Source organism: Mustela lutreola, chromosome 1 (assembly GCF_030435805.1).
Source record: "Mustela lutreola isolate mMusLut2 chromosome 1, mMusLut2.pri, whole genome shotgun sequence".
NCBI lineage: Eukaryota > Metazoa > Chordata > Mammalia > Carnivora > Mustelidae > Mustela > Mustela lutreola.
In genome coordinates, this window is record NC_081290.1 from 227,406,429 (window position 1) to 227,428,043 (window position 21,615).

General features: G+C 38.4%; 1 protein-coding gene and 1 pseudogene across 1 annotated transcript in view; one reads left to right on the forward strand and one right to left on the reverse strand.

Annotated features, from left to right (window-relative positions):
• Nucleotides 1–21,615, forward strand: part of GAB2 (GRB2 associated binding protein 2) — a 189,283-nt gene that overhangs the window by 115,716 nt on the left and 51,952 nt on the right. Inside the window, exon 2 of the mRNA XM_059187936.1 lies at nt 19,579–19,879. Coding sequence (XP_059043919.1) covers nt 19,579–19,879 — 301 coding nt within the window. The remainder of the gene's footprint in view (nt 1–19,578; nt 19,880–21,615) is intronic.
• Nucleotides 10,317–11,732, reverse strand: LOC131818779 (large ribosomal subunit protein uL4-like; annotated as a pseudogene).

Genomic DNA, 21,615 nt, shown 5'->3' on the forward strand with positions numbered 1-21,615 from the left:
GGTTTGGGGTTTTTTTTTGCCAGGATTTGGGTACAAAAGGAAAACAGTCATTTCTGTTTCATCAGAGAAGGTGGTGGTGGCCTCTTCATCACAGACACAAATGGAAGGTTCTTTCTTGAGAGTAGGCCTGTCTATCATATACTTCTTTAAGCCCTGTTGTTGAATAAAGTGATTTATATTGTCTTTTCCTTGCTGTCTCTTGGCCATCTTCTCTCACGATTACAGATCACTGCAACAGCTTTCTAAATAATTTTATCGGCCTCTTCTTTTTCCTTTCTCTGGTTTGTTGTCATCATTCTGCCAGATAATGGCAGGGCAACAACCGTCCTGTCTCTGCTGATCTGTACTCTTCAGTGGCTCCCCATTACCAATAAAAGAAAAGCAAAATTTCTTAGGGTGGTGTTCAAGGCTTTCCAGAATGACCAAGCTCTTCCTTTTCTCCTTTTGCACGTTTAAAAGAGATTATTCCATATTCTGTGAACTTATCTTACATTTTCCAACCCCCAGGCCTTGGTCATAGTGTGTACTCTATATGAAATGTCGATTTCTCCTCCCTTCACAAACCATATATCAAAACCATATATCAAAAACAGTATCTTCATTGTTCATATTCATTCATATTTCTCATTCTCTCTCCCTGCCCCCTTCCCAGTTTGATTTCCCTGATTCAGTGGCCTAACAATATATTATGTCTCTTTTTATGTTACTTATAAAAATTTGCTTTTTTTTTTTTTAAATTAAGTAGGCTCCACACCCAATGTAGACTTTGAACTCTGAGATCCGGTGTTGCTTACTCAATCAGTGGAGCGAGAGAGATGCCCGCAAAATTTGCCTTTTATTTTGGGGACATGTGTTCATGTCTTTTGTTCCTGCAACATTGCAAACTCATAAATTACTTGAAAGGAGTGGTTATATCTTGCCTCTTCTCTCTATCCTTCAAAACACTGAGCAGAATTTGTGCTTGTTTTCCTGAATACTGTAAAAGGAGCTTGTTGATTTGGCATAAGCAGTGAAGTAGCAGGAAGAACTGAGTGAAACTAGATGATTTTGAGCCTGAGACACTGGAAGAATAATCATACCTTTGACCAAAAAAGGCAAAACATAGAGGAATCACTGATGTGTGATACAGGGCATAAAGAAGGAAAACAATGCTGGCTTCTTAATGAAGACCAGGTAGGAAGAATAGTGAGTGGGAAATGTGGGGATCTTCTATAGTGAGAACTCTCTTGCCCATTTCATGATCTTGGAGTCTCCTTGGACTGCTTTAGACTCAAGATCTATGTACTTGCCCCTATTGTGGCAAGATTTTTTTAACTTACTTATTTAAGTATTTAAAAAATTTTTTTTGAAACTTATTTTTTTACAATAGATTTTTAAACTTATTATTCTATGTACTAATATTAGTTTTGTATTTTACCCATTTTGTATATGTGGTTATTGAGGCTTAGGAAAGTTTTAAAAATTTGTGCAAGTGTGTAGAGCAAGAACTAGTACTGTAATTTGGGTATTTTCCCTCTGATCTGAAGCTTTTCTCTTTCCACTCTGCAGCATCTCCTTCATTCTGCTCTCCTCATTTCTCTGTATTTGTGACACTTTCTTTGAGTTTTCATTGATTTAAATTAATAGTGTTTCTTCTGCCTGGCTGCGTTACACCAGGAATTAGGCAGAATGGGATATCCTTTATTTTTATTTTTTTAAAAGATTTTATTTATTTATTTATTTGACAGAGAGAGACCACAAGTAGGCAGAGAGGCAGGCAGAGAGAGAGAGGAGGAAGCAGGCTCCCTGCTGAGCAGAGAGCCCGATGTGGGACTTGATCCCAGGACCCTGAGATCATGACCTGAGCCGAAGGCAGTGGCTTAACCCACTGAGCCACCCAGGCGCCCAGAATGGGATATCCTTTAAATCTTCATATTGTCTACTTGACATTTTTAAGTGACTTACTATAGTTTATTATTGAAAATGGGAAAAAACAGTTTCATGATGAGATGTTCAAGCCTAAATATGTATACTTGTGTTTTAATGAAATTTAGCTATTTTGTGTAACTCTATAAATAAGAGTACTTATGCACCAAAGGAAGGCCTTGTGTGAGGATCTGGGGAAGAGAAAGACCAGATCCTCTCTTCTGAAAGAGCTCTAGATGTTAGAACTTTGGGTGAAGGATGATTAAAAATGGTAACATTTTTGGTAGCACTGAATATAAGCAAAACTTTGGAGAATTTAGAAAAGAAGGAAGATTGGGAGGCTTTTCAGATCAGAGGAAATTGGGAGTGTGGAGGTAGAAAAGTATGTTTAGGAAACAGTGAACATTCAACTTGGTCTGAGCAGTTACAGCGTGTGCGTAGATATATAAATGTATGTGTGTGTATATAACGAAGTATAAATAAAGCAGTAGACATGAGATGGAAAAGTAGATTTGAGCTAAATTGTAAAGGCCCCAAAACTGAGCCCCAGAACCCAAGAGTGCATCAGCAGATGGAATGGATAAACACAATGTGATATATGCACACGACAGAATATTATTCAGCCTTAAAAGGGAAGGAAGTTCTGACACATGCTACAACATGGATTAACATTCAAGACTTCATGCTAGTGAAATAAGCCAGCCACAAAGGGCAAATATTATACGATTCCACCTATATGAGTAGTTAAATTCATAGAGACAGAGAGTTTAGTGGTGGTTTTTAGGAACTGATAGAATGGGGAATAGAGAGTTAATGTTTAATGGACCCAGAATTTCAGTTGGGGAAGATGAAAGAGTTCTGGGGAAGGATGAGGTTGATGGCTCTCCAACACTGTGAATGTACTTGATGCCACACTTGGAGTAGTTAAAATGGTAAATTTTATGTTCAGCATATTTTACCACATTGAAAATAAATTTTAAAATTTTTAATTAAAAAAGTCCATAGGCTGCAAGTTGGTGCAGCCACTTTGGAGAACAGTATGGAGATTCCTTAAGAAATTAAAAATAGATCTTCCCTATGACTCTGCAATTGCACTATTGGGTATTTACCCCAAAGATACAGATACAGTGAAAAGAAGGGCCATCTGTACCCCAATGTTTATAGCAGCAATGGCCACAGTCGCCAAACTGTGGAAAGAACCAAGATGCCCTTCAACAGACGAATGGATAAGGAAGATGTGGTCCATATACACTATGGAGTATTATGCCTCCATCAGAAAGGATGAATACCCAACTTTTATAGCAACATGGATGGAACTGGAAGAGATTATTCTGAGTGAAATAAGTCAAGCAGAGAGAGTCAATTATCATATGGTTTCACTTATTTGTGGAGCATAACAAATAACATGGAGGACATGGGGAGATGGAGAGGAGAAGGGAGTTGAGGGAAATTGGAAGGGGAGGTGAACCATGAGCGACTATGGGCTCTGAAAAACAATCGAGGGTTTTGAAGGGGCGGAGGGTGGGAGGTTGGGGGAGCCAGGTGGCGGGTATTAAGGAGGGCACATATTGCATGGAGCACTAGGTGTGGTGCAAAAACAATGAATTTTGTTACGCTGAAAAGAAATTAAAAAAAAAAAAACCCATAAGCCATAGAAATTGGACTTTGCTGTGCAGATGATGGAGAGTCATGAAAATTTTGGAGAGTGGAAGCAGTAACATGATCAGAATTTTGCTCTGATTGAACTGGAAGATTAAACGGAATGCATTGGTAAGTATTCAATTAGGACAACTGGTTAGGAAACTATGACAAGAACCCAGACTGTACACATTAAGAACTTAAAATAGAAAAGCAAGCATGATATGGTACCTGTAGTTTGGTACCATATAGTTTGCGGGGTCCTGGGGTGTATGTTCAGCTTTAGTAGATACTGCCATAGTTTCCCAACATGTTTCTACCAATTTACACTCTTGCCAAAATGTATGAGAGTTTCTATTTCTCCATATTCTTCCCAGTGCTTATGATTATCAGTCCTTGTTATAACCATTCTGGTAGTTGTGTCCTGGTGTTAATTTGCATTTTGTGAATGACTAATGAAATCAAGATCTTTTTATATGCTTATTGCCTTTTAGAAGTCTTGTGTATAGTGGCTATTCAGATCATTTGCCAATTTTTCTATCAAGTGGTCTTTCTCTTGCTAATATATAGGAGGTTGGAGATTTTATATATATATATATATATAAAGTATGTATACAGTATATGTATACAGTACAATTATATATATATATATATATAATTTCCACACACACACACACCCTGAGTATAAGCTCTTCATTGGGTATATGTACTGTAAGTGTCTTCCCTTACTTGGCATTTCATCCCCTTGGTGGGACCAGACACTACATTTAATGTAGTACCATTGATTACTTTTTCTCTAGTATTAGTAACTTTTGAGTACTCAAGAAAACTTTGCCTACCCCAAACTCATGAAGACATTTTCCTCTAAATGCTTTATTCCTGTATCTTTCACATTTGGGTTTTTAATGGTCTGAAATTAGTTTTTACTTATGGCGTGAAATAAGGATAAAGAATCTTTCCCTAGGGCACCTGGGTGGCTCAGTTGGTTAAGCGATGGCCTTGGGCTCAGTTCAGGATCCCAGGATCCTGGGATCAAGCCCTACATCAGGCTCCCTGCTCAGTGGGGAGCCTGCTTCTCCCTTTCCCTCTTCTGCTCCCCCTGCTTGTGCTATCTTGCTCTCTCTGTCAAATAAATAAATAAGATCTTTAAAAAAAAAAAAAAAAAGAATCTTTCCCTGTAGTTATCAAATGACCTGTCACCATTTTTTTAAAAAATCATTTTTTTCTCTATAGCAGTATCACCTTTTTTTCATAAATCTAGTGATGGAGTATGTATGGGTCCGTTTCTTCTGTTGCATTTGCCTATTAGGCTCTCTTTAGGCTCTCTTTTAGTCTTCTAAATAGCCTTCCTCTCAGTGGTTACCTTTGTTATACCCACCTAGCCCTGGAAATGGAAACTAGCATGTATTCATTATTTACTGTAGCATAACAAATGGTTTAAAACTTATTGGTTTAAAGCAACAATAAGTATTTAATATTTCTTATGGTTTCTCTGGGTCAGGAATTCTGGAGACTTTGACTTTTGGTGGATTTGGCTCAAGCTCTGTCATGAAATTGTAGTCAGAAAGTTGCCTACAGCTACAGGCATATGAAGACTTGACTGGAGCTAAAGTATGTGCTTTTAAGAAGGGCCCATTCACATGGCTGGCAGGAGGCCAAAGTTCCTCACCAAGGACCCTCCTCCTCAGTACTGCTTGAGTGTCCTTACAACATGACAGCTAATTCCAAAGGAGAACAGGAAAGAAGCTGCCGTATCTTTAACTACTTAGCCTTCAAAGTTACACACTATCATTTATGTAATATCCTGTTGGTCATCCTTCCTTATTCAGCATGGGAGGGGGACCACATAAGGCTGTACTAGGAAGTGAGACTCACTGGGGTCTATCTTGGAGACCAGCTATTACACAGAAAAGCAAGAGAAGATAGCTGGTATCTTGTGTATATTTTTATTGTCTACCTGGGAACTTGTATTCTCTATGGCCAAGAATCTTGCCTTGTTTTTACAGAATCCCTAGAGCTGGTATGTAGTTGGGAAGTTTGAGAAATACCAGTGACTTTTTGTCTACTCCATTTTGTGTCCTGCTGCTCAGAAGGCTGAACTCTGAAGTTCATTCCTATTTTCACACTGTGATTTCCTAAGGTCCTCTCCCCATCCCCGAGTGGGAAAGACTGAGGACAGCTGGATCTGGTCATAGTTATCAGCCAGCTATTAACAACCTTTCTCTCCATGATGTTTATTTTTCTTCTCTGAGAAACAGTCATTTCCTCCTTATGGTTTGTTCAAATACATTTCCTATCTATGAACATCCTTTTTTTTTTTTTTTTTAAGATTTTATTTATTTTAGAGAGTGAACACAAGTGGAAAGAGCAGAGGGAGAGGGAGAGAGAATCTCAGGCAGACTTTGCACTGAGTGCAGAGCCTGACCTGGGGACCATGGGACCATGGACCAGTCTCATGGTCCTGAGATCATGACCTGAGCTGAAACCAAGAGTGGGACCCTTAAACAACTGACTGCACCACCCAGGCAACACCCCCCCCAATAATCTATGAACATTTTAATTCTCTTATGGAGCAGTTTCCTCTTAAACTTTATTTTGAGTTGACTTTAGTTTCATAGGTAGTTGTAAAAATAATACAGACAGCCTATATACCCTCTATAGTGTCCCCGCAGTGGTAACATCTTCTAAAACTATATTACAACAAGAATGTTGGTATTGATATGGTCAAGATCCAGAACACTTTCATCACCATAAGAATCTCTCATACAGCCATACTCACATCTGTCCCACTCTAAGCCCCTCCTTAACTACTGACAACCATTAATCTGTCTGTTCCTAAATTTTGCCATTTCTTTTTTTTTTTAAAGATTTTATTTATTTATTTGACAGAGAGAGATCAGAGGCAGGCAGAGAGAGAGAGGAGGAAGCAGGCTCCCTGCTGAGCAGAGAGCCCGATGCGGGACTCGATCCCAGGACCCTGAGATCATGACCTGAGCTGAAGGCAGCGGCTTAACCCACTGAGCCACCCAGGCGCCCAAATTTTGCCATTTCAAGAATGGTAGGTTAGTGCAGTTGTGCAGTATGTAGTCTTTTGGGGATTGGCTTTGTTGTCTTAGCATAACTCTCTCGAGATGCATTCAAGATTTTGCGTGTGTCAGTACTTTTTTTTTTAATTGCTGTGTAGTATTCTATGATAGAGATATATCACAGTTTACTTAGCCATTCACCCACTGAAGGACTCTCAGATTGCTCCAATTTGGAGCTATGACAAATAAAATTTAAACATTCCTGTACAAGTCTTTGTATGAAAGAAATCTTTATTTATCTGGAATAAATACCAGGAGAGCAATTGCTGAGGTATATAGTAGTTGCATGTTTTTAAGAAATGGCCAAAGTTGGGGTACCTGGGTGGCTCAGTCAGTTAAACATCGACTCTGGATTTCAACTCTTGATCGACTCAAGGTCATAAGATTGAGCAGTGGGTCAAGAGAGCCCCCCTCCCCAAAAAAAACAAAATGAACAACAAAAATAACAAAAAAGGCCAAATTGTTTTCCAGGGTGGCTATATCATTTTAGATTATTACCAACAATGTTTGAGCGAGTGACCCATTTTCTCTGCCTCATCGCCAGCATTTTGTGTTGTTACAATGTTTTATTTTAACCATTCTGATAAGTCTGGGATGATACCTCAGTGTGTTTTAGTTGTGTTTCCAGAATGGTTAAAGCTATTGAGTATCTTTGGGTGTGCTTATTTGCCATCTGTATATTCTCTTCACTGAAATGTCTTTTCATGTCTTTTGCCCTTGTCTTAATTAGATTATTTCCCTCTTTTAACTGTTAAGTCTTGAGAGTTCTTTATATGTTCTAAACATTATTCTTTGTTGAATATGTGGTTTGCAAATACTTTATCCCACTCTACAGCTTGTCTTTTTACCTTTTAAAAATTTTTATTATTTAAGTATACTTGATACATAATGTTATTAGTTTGAGGTGCACAACATAGTGATTTGACAGTTCTATACACTGCAGCGTTCATCATGATAGTGTTACCATCTGTCATCATACAACATTATTACAGTATTATTGACTATATTCCCTATACTATATTTTCATCTCTGTGACTTATTTTATGACTGGGAGTTTATACCTCTTTATTCCCTTCACCTATTTCACACATTCTCCTCAGTCCCCTCCCCTCTAGCAACTACCAGTTTTTTCTCTACATTTATGAATCTGTTTCTGGTTTGTTGCTGTTGTTTGCTTGTTTTGATTTTTAGATTCCACCAATAAGTGAAATCATATGGTGTTTGTCTTTCTCTGACTAACTTATTTCACTTAGCATAATACCATCTAGGTCCATACATGTTGTTACAAATGGCAAGATCTCACTCTTTTAATGGGTAAGTGACATCCATGGGGCAGGGGGAGGTGTCTGTGGGTGTGTATACTACATCTTCTTATTCATTCATCTGTGGATAGACATTTGAATTGTTTCCATATCTTGGCTATTGTAAATAATGCTGAAATGACTATAGAAGTGCATATATCTGCTGCACCTGGGTGGCTCAGTGGGTTAAAGCCTCTGCCTTCAGCTCAGGTCCTGGGATCGAGCCCCACATCGGGCTCTCTGCTCAGTGGGGAGCCTCCTTCCTCCTCTCTCTCTCTCTCTGCCTGCTTCTCTGCCTACTTGTGGTCTGTCTGTCAAATAAATAAAAATCATTAAAAAAAAAAGTGCATATATCTTTTTGAATAAGTGTTTTTAGGGATTTTTAGGGATAAGTGTTTTAGGGATTAGTGGGGAGGTATAAATACCCAGGAGTGGAATTACCAGATCATATGGTATTTCTGTTTTTAAGTTTTTGAGTAATTGCCATATTGTTTTCCACAGTGATTGCACCAATTTACATCTTCACCAACCTTTGTGCACAAGGATTCATTTGCATTTCACCAACCCTTGTGCACAAGTGTTTCCTTTTCTCTGCATCCTCACCAATGCTTGTTATTTCTTTTTAATAATAGCCATTCTGATTGGTGTGAGGCTTATTGTGGTTTTGATTTGCATTTTCCTGATGATGAGTGATATTGAGCATCTTTTCATTTGTCTGTTAGCCATCTGTATGTCTTCTTTGGGATGTCTACTCAAGTCCTCTGCCCATTCTATAATTCAGTTTTTTATTTTTTGCCATTAAGTTGTGTAAGTTCTTTATATACTTTTTATATAACCCTTTATCAGATAAATCATTTGCAAATATCTTCTCCCACCCAGTAGGTTGCTTTTTTGTTTTGTTGGTGGTTTTCTTAACTGTGCAAAAACTTTTTATTTTGGTATAGTCCCACTTGTTTATTTTTGCTTTTGTTTCCCTTGTCTGAGGAAAAATATCCATAAATTTATTGCTGAAGCTGATGTTCAAAAGACTATTGCCTATGTTTTCATTTGGGAGTTTTATGGTTTCAGGTCTCATATTTAGATCTTTAACCCATTTTGAGTTAATTTTTGTGTGTGGTTTTGGTTTAAGAACTTTCATTCTTTCGCAGGTAGCTGTCCAGTTCTCCCAACACCATTGATGAGAATGTCTTTTCTCCATTGTATATTCTTGCTCACTTTGTCATAGATTAATTGACCTTTTAAGCATGAGTATTTGGAGGGGGGCTCCCTATCCTATTCGATTGATCTTTGTGTTTATTTTTGTGCCAGTACCATACTGTTTTGATTAATATAGCTTTGTAGTATATCTTGATATCTGAGATTGTGATGCCTCCAACTTTGTTCTTTCTCAGGATTACTTTGACTCTTCAGGGTCTTTTGTGGTAACATCTAAATTTTAGTATTATTTGTTCTAATTTTGTGAAAAATCCTTTTGGTATTTGATAGGGACTGCATTGAATCTGTCATTTGCTTTGCATAGTATGAACATTTTAACACTAATAATTTTTCCAGTTCATGAATATGATATAGCTTTTCATTTGTTTGTATCATCGTCAGTTTCTTCCATTACCTTCTAATAGTTTTCAGAGTATAGGTCATTTGTCTCCTTGGTTAAATTTATTCCTATCTATTTTTTTTTTTTTGGTGCAATTGTAAATGGGGTTGTTTCTTAGTTTCTCTTTCTGCTAGTTCATTATTTGTGCATAGAAACACAACAGATTCCTGTATATTAAATTTGCATCCTGCAACTTTACTAAATTCAGTTATCAATTCTAATAATATTTTGGTAAATTCTTTAGGGTTTTCTATGTGTAGTATCATGTCATCTTCAAATAGTGAAAGTTTTACTTCTTCCTTACCAATTTGGATGCCTTTTATTTTTCTTCCTGCATGCTGCTAACTAGGACTTCCAGTGCTATATTAAATAAAAGTGACAAGGGTGGATATCTGTGTCTTTTTCCTAATCTTAAAGGAAAAGCATTTACTTTTTCACCATTGAGTGTGATGTTAGATGTGGGTTTTTCATCTATGGCTTTTATTATGTGGCCCTATGTTCCCTCTAAACCAACTTTGTTGAGAGTTTTTATCATGAATGGGTATTGAATTTTATTAGGTGCCTTTTCTGCATCTATTGATATGATTATATGGTTTTTATCCTTCATTTTGTTAATGTGATATATCACATTGATTGATTTGTGGATATTGAACCATCCATGCATCCCCGGAATAAATCCCACTTGATTGTGGTGAATGATCCTTTTTTTTTTTTTTTTCTCACTGCCTTTGATCAGATCTTTATTCAAAATTTGCTGTCCAAAATGATTTGACTTTTATGAAATAAACAAATTTAGCTTTTTATGCAGTGGGTTTTTTTTCCCACCAATGGTTTCTTCTGCTTCTTAGCACCAAAAGCCTTCTTTCCTTTCTTCCCTACCACAGTCTTCTGGCCTGGAAACCCCTTCTCCTATGCTTTAGCTTCTAATTTGCCTTATCCATCCGGAGTCTGTGATTCTTGGCCTGGCAAAGAATGGTGTTCTGGCACATGGACTTTGCATATAGGTTTTCATTTGTTTGTATCATCTTCAATTTCTTCCATTACCTTCTAATAGTTTTCAGAGTATAGGTCATTTGTCTCCTTGGTTAAATTTATTCCTATCTATTTTTTTTTTTTTTTTGGTGCAATTGTAAATGGAGCTTCAACATGATTCTCAGGTTTTTCGGTGGTTTCTTCTTCAGGACTCTGTGGAATCTTCTTGCACAGTGCTTGGAGGGCTCTTTGGATCTCTGGGTTTTTCAAGATTCTGCTAAGGTCTGTATTAAGCATCTTATGCATTGGAAGGTTGTAGTTACTTTTGAAGGGAGGCAGGCTTATGCCAAGTGACATACTTGCAGATCATCTAATTTGCAGAAATGTGACACATGCCCATCAGGAGCAAATTTAAAAATTTTCAGTTTGGTTACATTAAGTAAAGTAATTCGGGAATGTTTCCGAAGGCCTTGATGACTCCGTGTCCTCATTATAAATGTTGTAGAGTCCCCTGTGCTGAATACAATGACTTTCTTATTTTGCCTTTGCCAGCTCTCATTCACTGAGAGGCATAGACCTTTTTCATGCAATTCCAAGCTTTAATTTTCTTATGAAGTAAAACAGCCTCCTAGGTCTTCTTGCAGTCTTTAACTTTATCTTCAGCTATCAAAAGAAGTTCAGGAACTTTGGCAATATCATGACTTTTAGACATGACCAGCACTGGTAAAGCTGAGGCAGCCCAGGCAGAGCCAATGGCATATCACTTCTGTGTTTTGTTCACTCTGGAGTGCCAACAGCACCAGGTTTGCATTGGTCCATACATGTGACACATATTTCCAAAAGCACTCTGGCCAGAATGGTAAGTGTCACCACCTCGAACTCTGGGAATTTGAACCACAGCTCTACCAGTACCCTAAGATTCAGCACTGGTTTGAATTCACTTACAGCATATGGCTATTTTTGTTTCTATACAAGTTGTTGTGAACAAAGTTCACAATATCAGGTCAAATGGGAGATTTGAACACAGCAAGCAAAGTTAAAATTTTTGCCTGATGACTCCCCCTTTTCACAGTACACTGATGTCAGTGGAGGAGCACACACTGTTGCAGGGAGAGGAGAGGGCCATGCTCCTCTCAACCCTGTGGCTCCTATAGGAAAAGCATGAATGATCCTTTTAATGCATTGTTGAATTGGGTGTGTTGATATTTTGTTGAGGATTTTTAGATTTATGTTCATCTGTGATATTGGCTTATAGTTTTGTTTTATTTTATATATCTTTTTCTGGTTTTAGTATCAGGGTAATGCTGGTCTTATATAAAGAATTTGGAAGCTTTCCTATCTCTTCTGTTTTTTGGAATAGTTTGAGACAAATAAGTATTTATTATTCTTTAATATTTGGTAGAATTCATATATTAAGCCATTTTGGCTTGGATTATTAATTTGTTGGGAGTTGTCTTTTTATTATTACCAGTTCACTTTTGTTACTAATAATTGAGCTATTCTAATTTTCTGTTTCTTCTTAATTTAGTTTTGGAGATTGTGTGTTTCTAGGAATTTATTTCTTGTAGGTCACAGGTTATCAGTTTGTTGGCATGTAATTTTCTATAGTAGTCTCTTATAATCTTTATGGTACTGTCTGGTACTGGTTGTAATTTCTTCTCCTTCATTTCTGGTTTTATTTGAGTCCTCTCTTTTTTTTTTCTTTTTCTTGGTGAGTCTAACTAAAAGTTTAGCAGTTTCCTTTATCTTTTCAAAGAACCAACTTTTGATTTCATTGATATTTCCTACTTTTTTTTAGTTTTGACTTCAGTTATCTCTGCTGTGATCTTTATTATTTCCTTCCATTTACTAACCTTGGGCTTTGTTTGTTCTTCTTTTTCTAGTTCCCTTAAGTGTAAAGTTAGATCATTTATTTAAGATTTTTCTTGTTTCTTGAAGTAGACCTGTATCGCTATAAGCTTCCCTCTTAGGACGGCTTTCATCATATCCCAAAGATCTTGGACCATTGTGTTTTCATTTTTGTTTGTCTCTGTGTGTTTTTTTTATTTTTTTTTTTTATCTCTTGGTTAATTCATTGGTTATATAGTAGCATGTTGTTTAGCCTCCATATGTTTGTGATTTTTCTAGTTTTGGGGGGTTTTTATGTGTTTTTTAACAGATTAATATTTTATTTATTTATTTAGATTCTATTTGTTTATTTATTTGACAGAGAGAAAGCGCACAAGTAGGCTGAAGGTGAGGGAGAAGCAGGCTCCCTAAGCAGGGAGCCCAATGTGGGGCTCGATCCCAGGACCCTGGGGTCATGACCTGAGCTGAAGAAAGATGATTAACTGACTGAGCCACCCAGGTGCCCCTCTAGTTTTTTTTGTTTTTTGTTTTTAAGTAGATTCCACTCCAGATTCCAGTTCAGGCCCCAAACTCAACACCCTGATATTAAGACCTGAACTGAAATAAAGAGTCAGACACTTCATGAAGCGAGCCACCCAAGTGCCCCTATTTTGTTTTTTATTGTAGTTGATGTCTAGTTTCCTGCTGTTTTGGTCAGAAAAGATACTTGATATGATTTCAATCTTCTTAAATTTACTGAGACTTTTTTTTGTTGCCTGTCATGCAATTTTTCCTCAAGAATGTTTCATGTGCATTTAAAAAGAATGTGTATTCTGTTTTTTTTTGTTTTTTTTTTTTTGATAGAATATTCTGCTATCTTTTAAGTCCTTCCAGGCTAATGTGTCATTCAAAGGCATTGTTTCTGTATTGATTTTCTCTCTACCTGATCTATTTATTGATGAAGTCGGATGTTAAAGTCCCCTACCGTTATTGTGTTATTGTCAGTTTCTCTCTGTATGTCTGTTACAGATTGCTTTATGTGTTTAGGTGCTCCTCTGTTGGGAGCATAGATATTTTCAATTGCCATATCTTCTTTTTGGATTGATCTCTTTATCATTATGAAATGCTCTACTTTGTCCCTTATTACAGTCTTTATTTTAAAGTCTTTTTCCTCTGATACAAGTAATGACATCCTGGCTTTTTTTCTCACTTCCATTTACATCCCTTTACTGTCAGACTGTATGTGTCTTTTGTCCTCTTAACAAAGGCTTTTGAAGAGCAAAAGTGTTACATTTCATTGAAGTCTAATTTATAAGCTTGTCCTTTTATGGATTATGCTTTTGGTGTCAAGTCTAAGAACTCTTGCTTAGCTCTAGATCTGATTGATTTCCTTCACAGTTTTTTTTTTCCCCCTAAATGTTTTATAGTTTTACATTTAAGTCCATAATTCATTTTGAGTTAGTTCTTGTATAAGAGGTGAGATTTAAATTGAGGCCCATTCACTTTTTATGGATTCCCAATTGTTTCAGCATTATTTATTGAAAAGACTGTCTTTCTTCCACTGAATTGCTTTTTCATCTTCATCAGCAATCAGTTGAGCATATTTGTGTGGGGCTGTTTCTGGGTTCTTTTCCTTTGTTCTATGTGTGTGCTTCTGCCAGCACCACATAATCTTGAGAACTGAAGGTATATAATAATTCTTGGAATCTAGTGAATTAACAACCCCCCTTTATCTTCCTTTTCAAAATTGTTTTAGCTGTTGCTCTTTCTTTGCCTGTAATTTTGTCTACATCTATAAAAACTCTTGCTGAGATTTTGATAGAAATTATGTCAAATCTGAGTATCAGTTTGGTGAGATGTACTATGTTGAGTCTTCTAATCCATGAATATGGTACACTTCTCCATTTGTTTTTTTTTCTTTCATCAGCATTGTATAGCCATCAGCATATTTTGATACATTTATACCTATTTCATTTTTTAAAAACTATGAAAGGCATTTTATTTTTATTTATATTTATTTAAACTATGAATGGCATTTTATTTTTATTTGTATTCACTGCTGGTATATATTAGCAAATTGATTTTTATATATTCATCTTGTATCATGTGACCTTGATGGATTCACTTATTAGTTCCAGGAGTTTTTTGAGTATTTTTTTCTAAATTCCTTGGGATTTTCTATGTGTAAAATTATGTCATTGCAAAGAAGGACAATTTTTTTCTTCCTTTATCATCTGTATGCCTTTTATATCTATTTCTTTTTTGCCCTGACTAGAATTTTCAGCAATGTGTTGAATAAGAGTGTTGTGAGTGAGCAGACATCCCTGCCTTATTCCTGATTTTAGGGGAAAAGCATTAGGTCTTTCAATACAAAGTATAATGTTGGTGTTGATCTTTTGTTGATGCTTTTTATCAAACTAGGAAAGCTCACCCCTCGTCCTATTTTTTTGAGTTTTTATTATGAATAGTTGTCAAATTTTGTCAAAGGCTTTTTTCTGCATCAATTGATAGGACCATGTCATTTTTCTTTAGCCTGTTAACTTGGTAGATTACACTGATTGATTTTTGAATTTTGAATTAGTTTTACATCCTTGGGACAAGCCCCACTTGGTTATCTTATATAATTCTTTTTATATCTTGCTGAATTCTCTTTGCCTTTTATATTCAAGTCCATGATCCATTTTAGCTTAATTTTTGTAAGAGATTTTGTATAGATAAAAGAACAATCCTGAAAAAGCTTTCTTCTTAATACCATATTCAGGACTCATGTTCTCATGTTCTTCTTGCCTTATGTGTCAGTCATCCAACCGTAGATTTTTCATTTCTGTATCATGGACACTTTCAAGCTGAAGGTCCCAGATTTCCTTATAAATATTTATTAGTGGCCAGTGTTCCTAACAGAATGAAGGGAACAAGATGCTAAAGAACTCACATCATAAAGAATCCACAGTATACCTTTATCTTTCTTAATCTCTTTGCTCTAATTCTCTTGCTGCCTGTCCTCCTTTCCTTCTTCCTTCTGTGAACATTTATATATTTAAACTGCACTTATTAGTTTGAATAAGTTAATATATTTATAAAGTGAAGAAAGTCAGCAGATCTTTGCTGAGTTCTCAAATACGCCAAGCATTTTGCCAAGTACGTTTTGACTACATAGGACCCTAGCATCAAGATGTTCACAGCTTAAAGGAGAGGAAGGTATATAAACAGTTGAAATGCCAAAGAAAGCACAAGCTATGAAGAGAATATAAGACAGGAGCACCAGCTCTACCTGGGGAAGTTAGTAAAGGCCTTCCAGCAGTAGTGATACAAGATGGCCCTGAGGGTACATAGGAATTTTCTAGATAGGCAGTGAGGAGAAAGTCATTCTAGGAACATACAGTAGGTTGTGCAAAGACATTAAGTCATGCAATTGTGTGGCGTATTTGAAGAATAATATGTAATATTTTAAGAACCTATAGTGAGTTCTATGAAATCAGAAGTTTTGCTGTATCCTCAGCATCTAGAATAATCCCTTTATCATCGTAAGCACTAAACAAATATCTGTTCAATGGATGAATGGAAAGGAGGAAGGAAGGAGGCATAAATGAGGGCAGAGAGATAAGAAAGTTTCAGCAATAAAGACCCTTTCTTAGTAACATTTAGCAAAAGCCTACCATAAAAATTCATAGAAGAATAGGAGATGTTGTTCATAATTTACTTGGAAAGAAAAAACAAATACCAAAATATCTGTAATATGTTGCAAAAAAATGACAGGTCATAAAAAGTACATAAAAAGTGTATGAAGGCTTAGAGGAAGTAGAGGTCTGTTTCAGCTGAGAGGATCAGAGAAGTTGTCATTGCAGCTAGACTTTTCAGAGTTGGTTATACTTGGTTCTCGGTTGTTTGATTTTTTTTTTTTTTTTTAATGTGCATTGACTTGGAGAGAAAGTGGTGTGGCAGAAGAGGGATGTGAATTGGGGACTAGACCAGACAGCTTTGCCTGCACTGTCATAAATTCATCAGCACTTGATGGGCCGTCATTTATCCGCCTGCACCACTTCCTTGGAAGCAGAACCTGACAGGCTCCGATGTTATCTGTAGCAGACACCTTTTTCTTGTTTCAGAGGGTGTGTCGGTGTGTATTTATGCTCGCACCTGCACACCAGCGATTTGGAGATAGCCCTTTCTGCAGAGACAAGCACTGAAGGGGACACATGAACTGAAGCACAAGCTAAACTATTGACAGTACATTTTAAAAATGCTCCTTGCTATGCACACACTTGTATATGCAAGCACCTGCTGCATGCACACACACACACACACACACACACACACACACACACAGAATTCTGTAGGCAGTGGCCTGGGCAAGATTTTAGGTCACTAAATAAATAGTGCTTATTTTTTTATTTCCCTCAGCTCTATCCTGTCTATACCTTTTCTTCATTTCAGTCTAAGGCTTATTAGGCACCAGTTATATCCCTATAACCTACTAGATGCTGTAAGGAGTTCACATAAGAAAAATAATTAGTCAATTAATCCAATACATATTCATTGATAGCCAGCTATATGTCAGGCACTATTCTAAAGACTGAAGGTGCAGCATGGAATAAAAAGAACCAATCTTTGCCCTGGTGTTTGCATTTTGGGAGGTAGAGACAGAAACTCAAAAAAATGTGGTATTTTGGGTGGTATGAGAAGTAGTAAGACCACTATTGCAGAGTAAGGGAGAAAGAGAGTGTTAGGGTTGGTTGATCAGGAATGCCCCCCACTACACCCAGTAATAGAACATTTGAATAGAGACTTGAATGGAAGATGTCTGGGGGAAGAGTATTCCAGGCAGAGGGAACACCTAGAGCAAAGACCCTGAGGCAGAAGTATGGGGCCAATGTGGTGAGAGCAGAATGGCCAAGGTAGAGAGTAGCAGGAGATAGTGTAAGAGATGTAGGATGGGAGAAAGGTGACCGTTAAGTCAGACCCACTGGCCATTTTGCAGATTTTGGGTTTTACTCTGGGATGAAAGCTTTTGGGAATTTTGTGCAGAGAAGTGACATGATTTGATTTATATCAACTTCCATGTTGAGCCTCAGTTGCAGGATGAAAGGGTGGAAAAAGGAAGACCACAAAATGGTGGGCTAGACCAAGTGAGTAACAGTGGAGATGCAAAGAGACCAATTGTACTTGTATTTTGAGCTGTTCGAACCCATAGGATTCGTTGTTGGATTAGAATTGGAATGTGAAAGTAGTCAATGATGACTTCAAGATTTTTCATCTGAGCACCTGGAAGGAGGAAGCCGCTGTGAACTGAGACAGGGAAGATTGCAGGAAGAATGGTCTTGAGCACATTGGGTTTAAGATGCCTATTAGTGAAGAGTTAGATAGAAGACTCTGGAGTTCAATAGATGGGTCTTGGCCAGAGGAATAAATTTGGGAGTTGCAGCAAGTAGATGGTTAAGCTGTGATGTAGAGAGAGAAGAGAGTCTGAGAATTGAGTGTGGGAGCATTCCAATATTTAGAGGTCAAGGAGATGAGAAGGAACCAACATTGGAGCCTGAAAAAGTGAGATCAGGGAGAATAGGGGATTTGAGGGTGAGTTCTGAGGCCAAGGGAAAAAGGTGCTTCCAAGATGACATAACAACCAGTATCAGGTGTTGCTGAGAGAGCAAGTAAATCCTGAAAGTGTCCTTAGCCACCTTGATGTCTTTGAGACCTTTCTTGAGTTCTGTCAATGATAGGAGTGGGGCAGCCTGATTAGATAGCTTTCCAAAAAAGAATGGGAAGAGAGAAAACAAAAGACCCAGTAGTATAGAAAACTTTTTGAAGTTTTAGTGTAAAGTGAAGCAGAAAACTGGGCCAGAATTGGAGGGGAATGTGGGATCAAGTCAAGCTTTAAATTTTTTTTCCCCAGAATGAGGAATGTTGGTGTCCTGAAGGGAATGATCCTAGTAGGAAGGAAAAATGCAGTGATTCCAGAGAATGGGAGAATGATCCAGTGGTGTCCCTTTGTAGGTGAGAGGGGGTGCACAAATGGAAGGGGTTGGCTTTATATCAGATGAACTGTGCATGCTTTTTAGTAACAGGCTACTTTACTAGAGAGGCAGGCTGGTGGGTAAATTTGGTGAGGGAGCATGTGTAAATTCCCTTAATTGCTTATATTTTCTATGAAACAAAAAGAGTGAACATGCTGGAGATTTAAAGGGGAGAAGTTTCATAGACTGTTGCCAAAGAGCAAGAGAAAAATCATAGACTAGGCAACTGTGGTAGGATCTGGGGGTAACCTGGAGGCCCCCTTGCAATACAGTAATCCAGTCCTTGGCATTTGTCGTGAGTCAGGGTTGTGTAGCAAGGGCTCTGGCTCTGCCAGGTGGCTACGGCAGGTAGTGGTGATGTTGATTCTCATTCTACACAGAAGCCAGCTCCAAAGTAGGAAGTGACTTAACCTGCAGATCACACCGCAAGTTAGTGGTTAAACGTAGACTCTCCCCAAAGTGCCATTACCTGTTACATCTGTTTACCACTTTGTAATGGTGTCTGCTCACAGATGGCACTGTCTTGTTGAAGAGATGGAATGTAGAGGACAGCGTAATATGTAATCAAGTGTTAAATTCTATTGTATGGCGTGATACAAGGAGTTTATTCAGTAGTACGTGTTGAGGGCTTCATCTGTGCAAGGCCCGATCATAAGTACTCGGGCCATCACAGTGAGCAAGAGAGCGAAAACAGTCCTGAAGGTCTGTGCTTCCGAGAAGTTGTAGAAGGCTTTCTGTGTGACTCTTCCAAGGCATCATCATTTGGTAAAAAGCACAGTGGACTAACAGTCTGGGAACTTGTTTTTCTGCTCCTTCCTACATGTGACATTTCTTCAACTCACCATGCCTTGGTGGGGTCCCTGTCCATATACCGAGATGCTTTAGTTTTTGCAAGTTCCACCTGAATAAAAGTACTAGGGCTTTGAGTCTGTATTCTAACCTAGGGAGTAATTCCTTGGAAATGTTTTAGTCTCCATCTAACTTCTTGATCTAAAAAATGGGAATCCCACCTCTCATTTCATAGTGATAAGACCCTGTTTCCATAGTAAAATGTTGCACTAACATGCATTCTAAAATCATCCTCCAATTTTTAAACTCTGGGGAAGTATGAAAGAGAGGTGAGGCCATGTCCAGCCTGCAGGTGCAACAGTCCCTGCCCTTAACCTAGTGCTCTCTGAACACCTGTGAGATGCTTTGAAATTACTAATAACTTTTTCCCCCTCTTACTCCTCCTTCTTATTCAGGCCTGGAAGAAACGCTGGTTTATCCTGCGGAGTGGTCGGATGAGCGGTGACCCAGATGTTCTGGAGTACTACAAGAATGATCACTCTAAGAAGCCCTTGAGGATCATCAACCTGAACTTCTGTGAGCAGGTGGATGCGGGCCTGACCTTCAACAAGAAGGAGCTGCAGGATAGTTTTGTGTTTGACATCAAGACCAGTGAGCGCACCTTTTATCTGGTGGCCGAGACGGAGGAGGACATGAATAAGTGGGTCCAGAGCATCTGCCAGATCTGTGGCTTCAATCAGGCTGAGGAGAGCACAGGTAGGAGGACTAACACGAACCTTTCTCCCAGGGGACAAGGTGCTTCCTGCAGGGGGCTTAGCTGTTGGGGCTACGATGAAGGCCTTCGGACTCCCTAAGCAAGGAGAGCAGCTTTCCTCTCTGCAGAGGAGTAAATGGCAAAGAGTTAAGAGTGTGAAGGGTTTGGCCGAAAACCAGAGGGACCCCTGGCCCTACTTACATTCAGATGGGAACCGGAAATGTGTTGAGGTGATGATGAAATTAAGGTACTTTGGGGCGTTTCTTCAGGTCCCTCAGCACCACCTCCTTTGTCAGCCCTGCACCTTTCCCCCCTTCCCTCTGCTTCCTAGTGCTCTGTGCTCTTACCTGACACTCAGCCTGTTGGGCAGCTCACGCTGGGATTCCTGCTCTGGTCCACCTCTGTCTGCTCTAGCCCATCTGCTTCAGACTGCCCTGCACAGTTACACTTGCCACATTGTTTTGTCTGTTGGTTTGGGGTCCTCTGTGATTCTTGTTGATGCATAATCCAGTGTTCTTTTATATTCACATGGGAGGGGACAGGTAAAAGGTGGAAATACTGAGATATGTTTGGGTTTTGTTGACTTTCACAAAAGAGTAGCCCAACTTTGTATTGTTTAAGATTTATTTATTTGAGAGAAAGCGTGCGGGGAGTATAAGTGGAGAGAGGAGCAGAGGAAGAGGGAGAGAGATCCCCAAGCAGATCCCCCTCCGAGCACAGAACCCAACATGGGGCTTTGGGGCTCAACACGTGGGGCTGATGCAGAGTTCATCGCAGGACTTGATCCCATGACCCGAGGATCATGGCCCAAGCCAAAACCAGGAGTCCCACATTTGATTGACTGAGCCACTGAGATGCTCTGGGTAGCCTAACTTTTTAAACTGAGTTTTTAAGTTGCAGAAATGCTCTTTGATTTTGTTTGGGCTCATCCCCAACCTGGGGATGACTGAGAAACAGATGTTTTTCTGAGGCAGGTGGAGAACTTCAATCAGTAGTTCTTAAAGTGGGTCACACGACAGAATTAAAGAGGACAATTTTTAAAATGTTGATGCAAAGGATCTGTGCCAGATCAGTTTGCTAGGAATCTCAGGGTGGGACGTAGGCATGAGTGACTTTTCACAGTTTCATCCTGAGTGACAAGGGTGTGAGGAACCCTTGCTTATTCCTTACAGATGGGCGATAGTATATCTATAGAATTTTCTTTGTCCATTCATGCATTAGTGGACCCAGGTTGCTGGCACATTTTGGCTACTGTAAGTAATGCTGGAGAGGACATGGAGCTGTAGCTATCTCTCCAAGGTAATGATTGCAGTTCCTACAGATCTATACCCAAAGAGTTGCTGGATTATATGGTAGTTCCATTCTTAATTTTTTGAGGACCCTCCATACCATTTTCCATACTGACTATACCAGTTTACGTTCCTGCGAGCAGTGTACAAAGGTTCCCTTTTCTCTGCTTGCTTGTTAGCCCTTACCTCTTATCTTTTTAATAATAGTCAATAGGTGTGAGTCAATAATTGCTCATTGTGGTTTTGATTTGATTTACATTTCCCTGATGGTTAATGATGTTGTGCACCTTTTCAGGTAACTTGTTCATATGAATATCTTCCCTGGAAAAAATGTCTATTCAGATCCTATGACCATTTTTTAATTGGGTTATTTGTTCTTGTTTTTGCTACTGAGTTGTGGGAATTCCTTACATATTTTGGATATTAACTCCTCATCAGATATGTGGTTT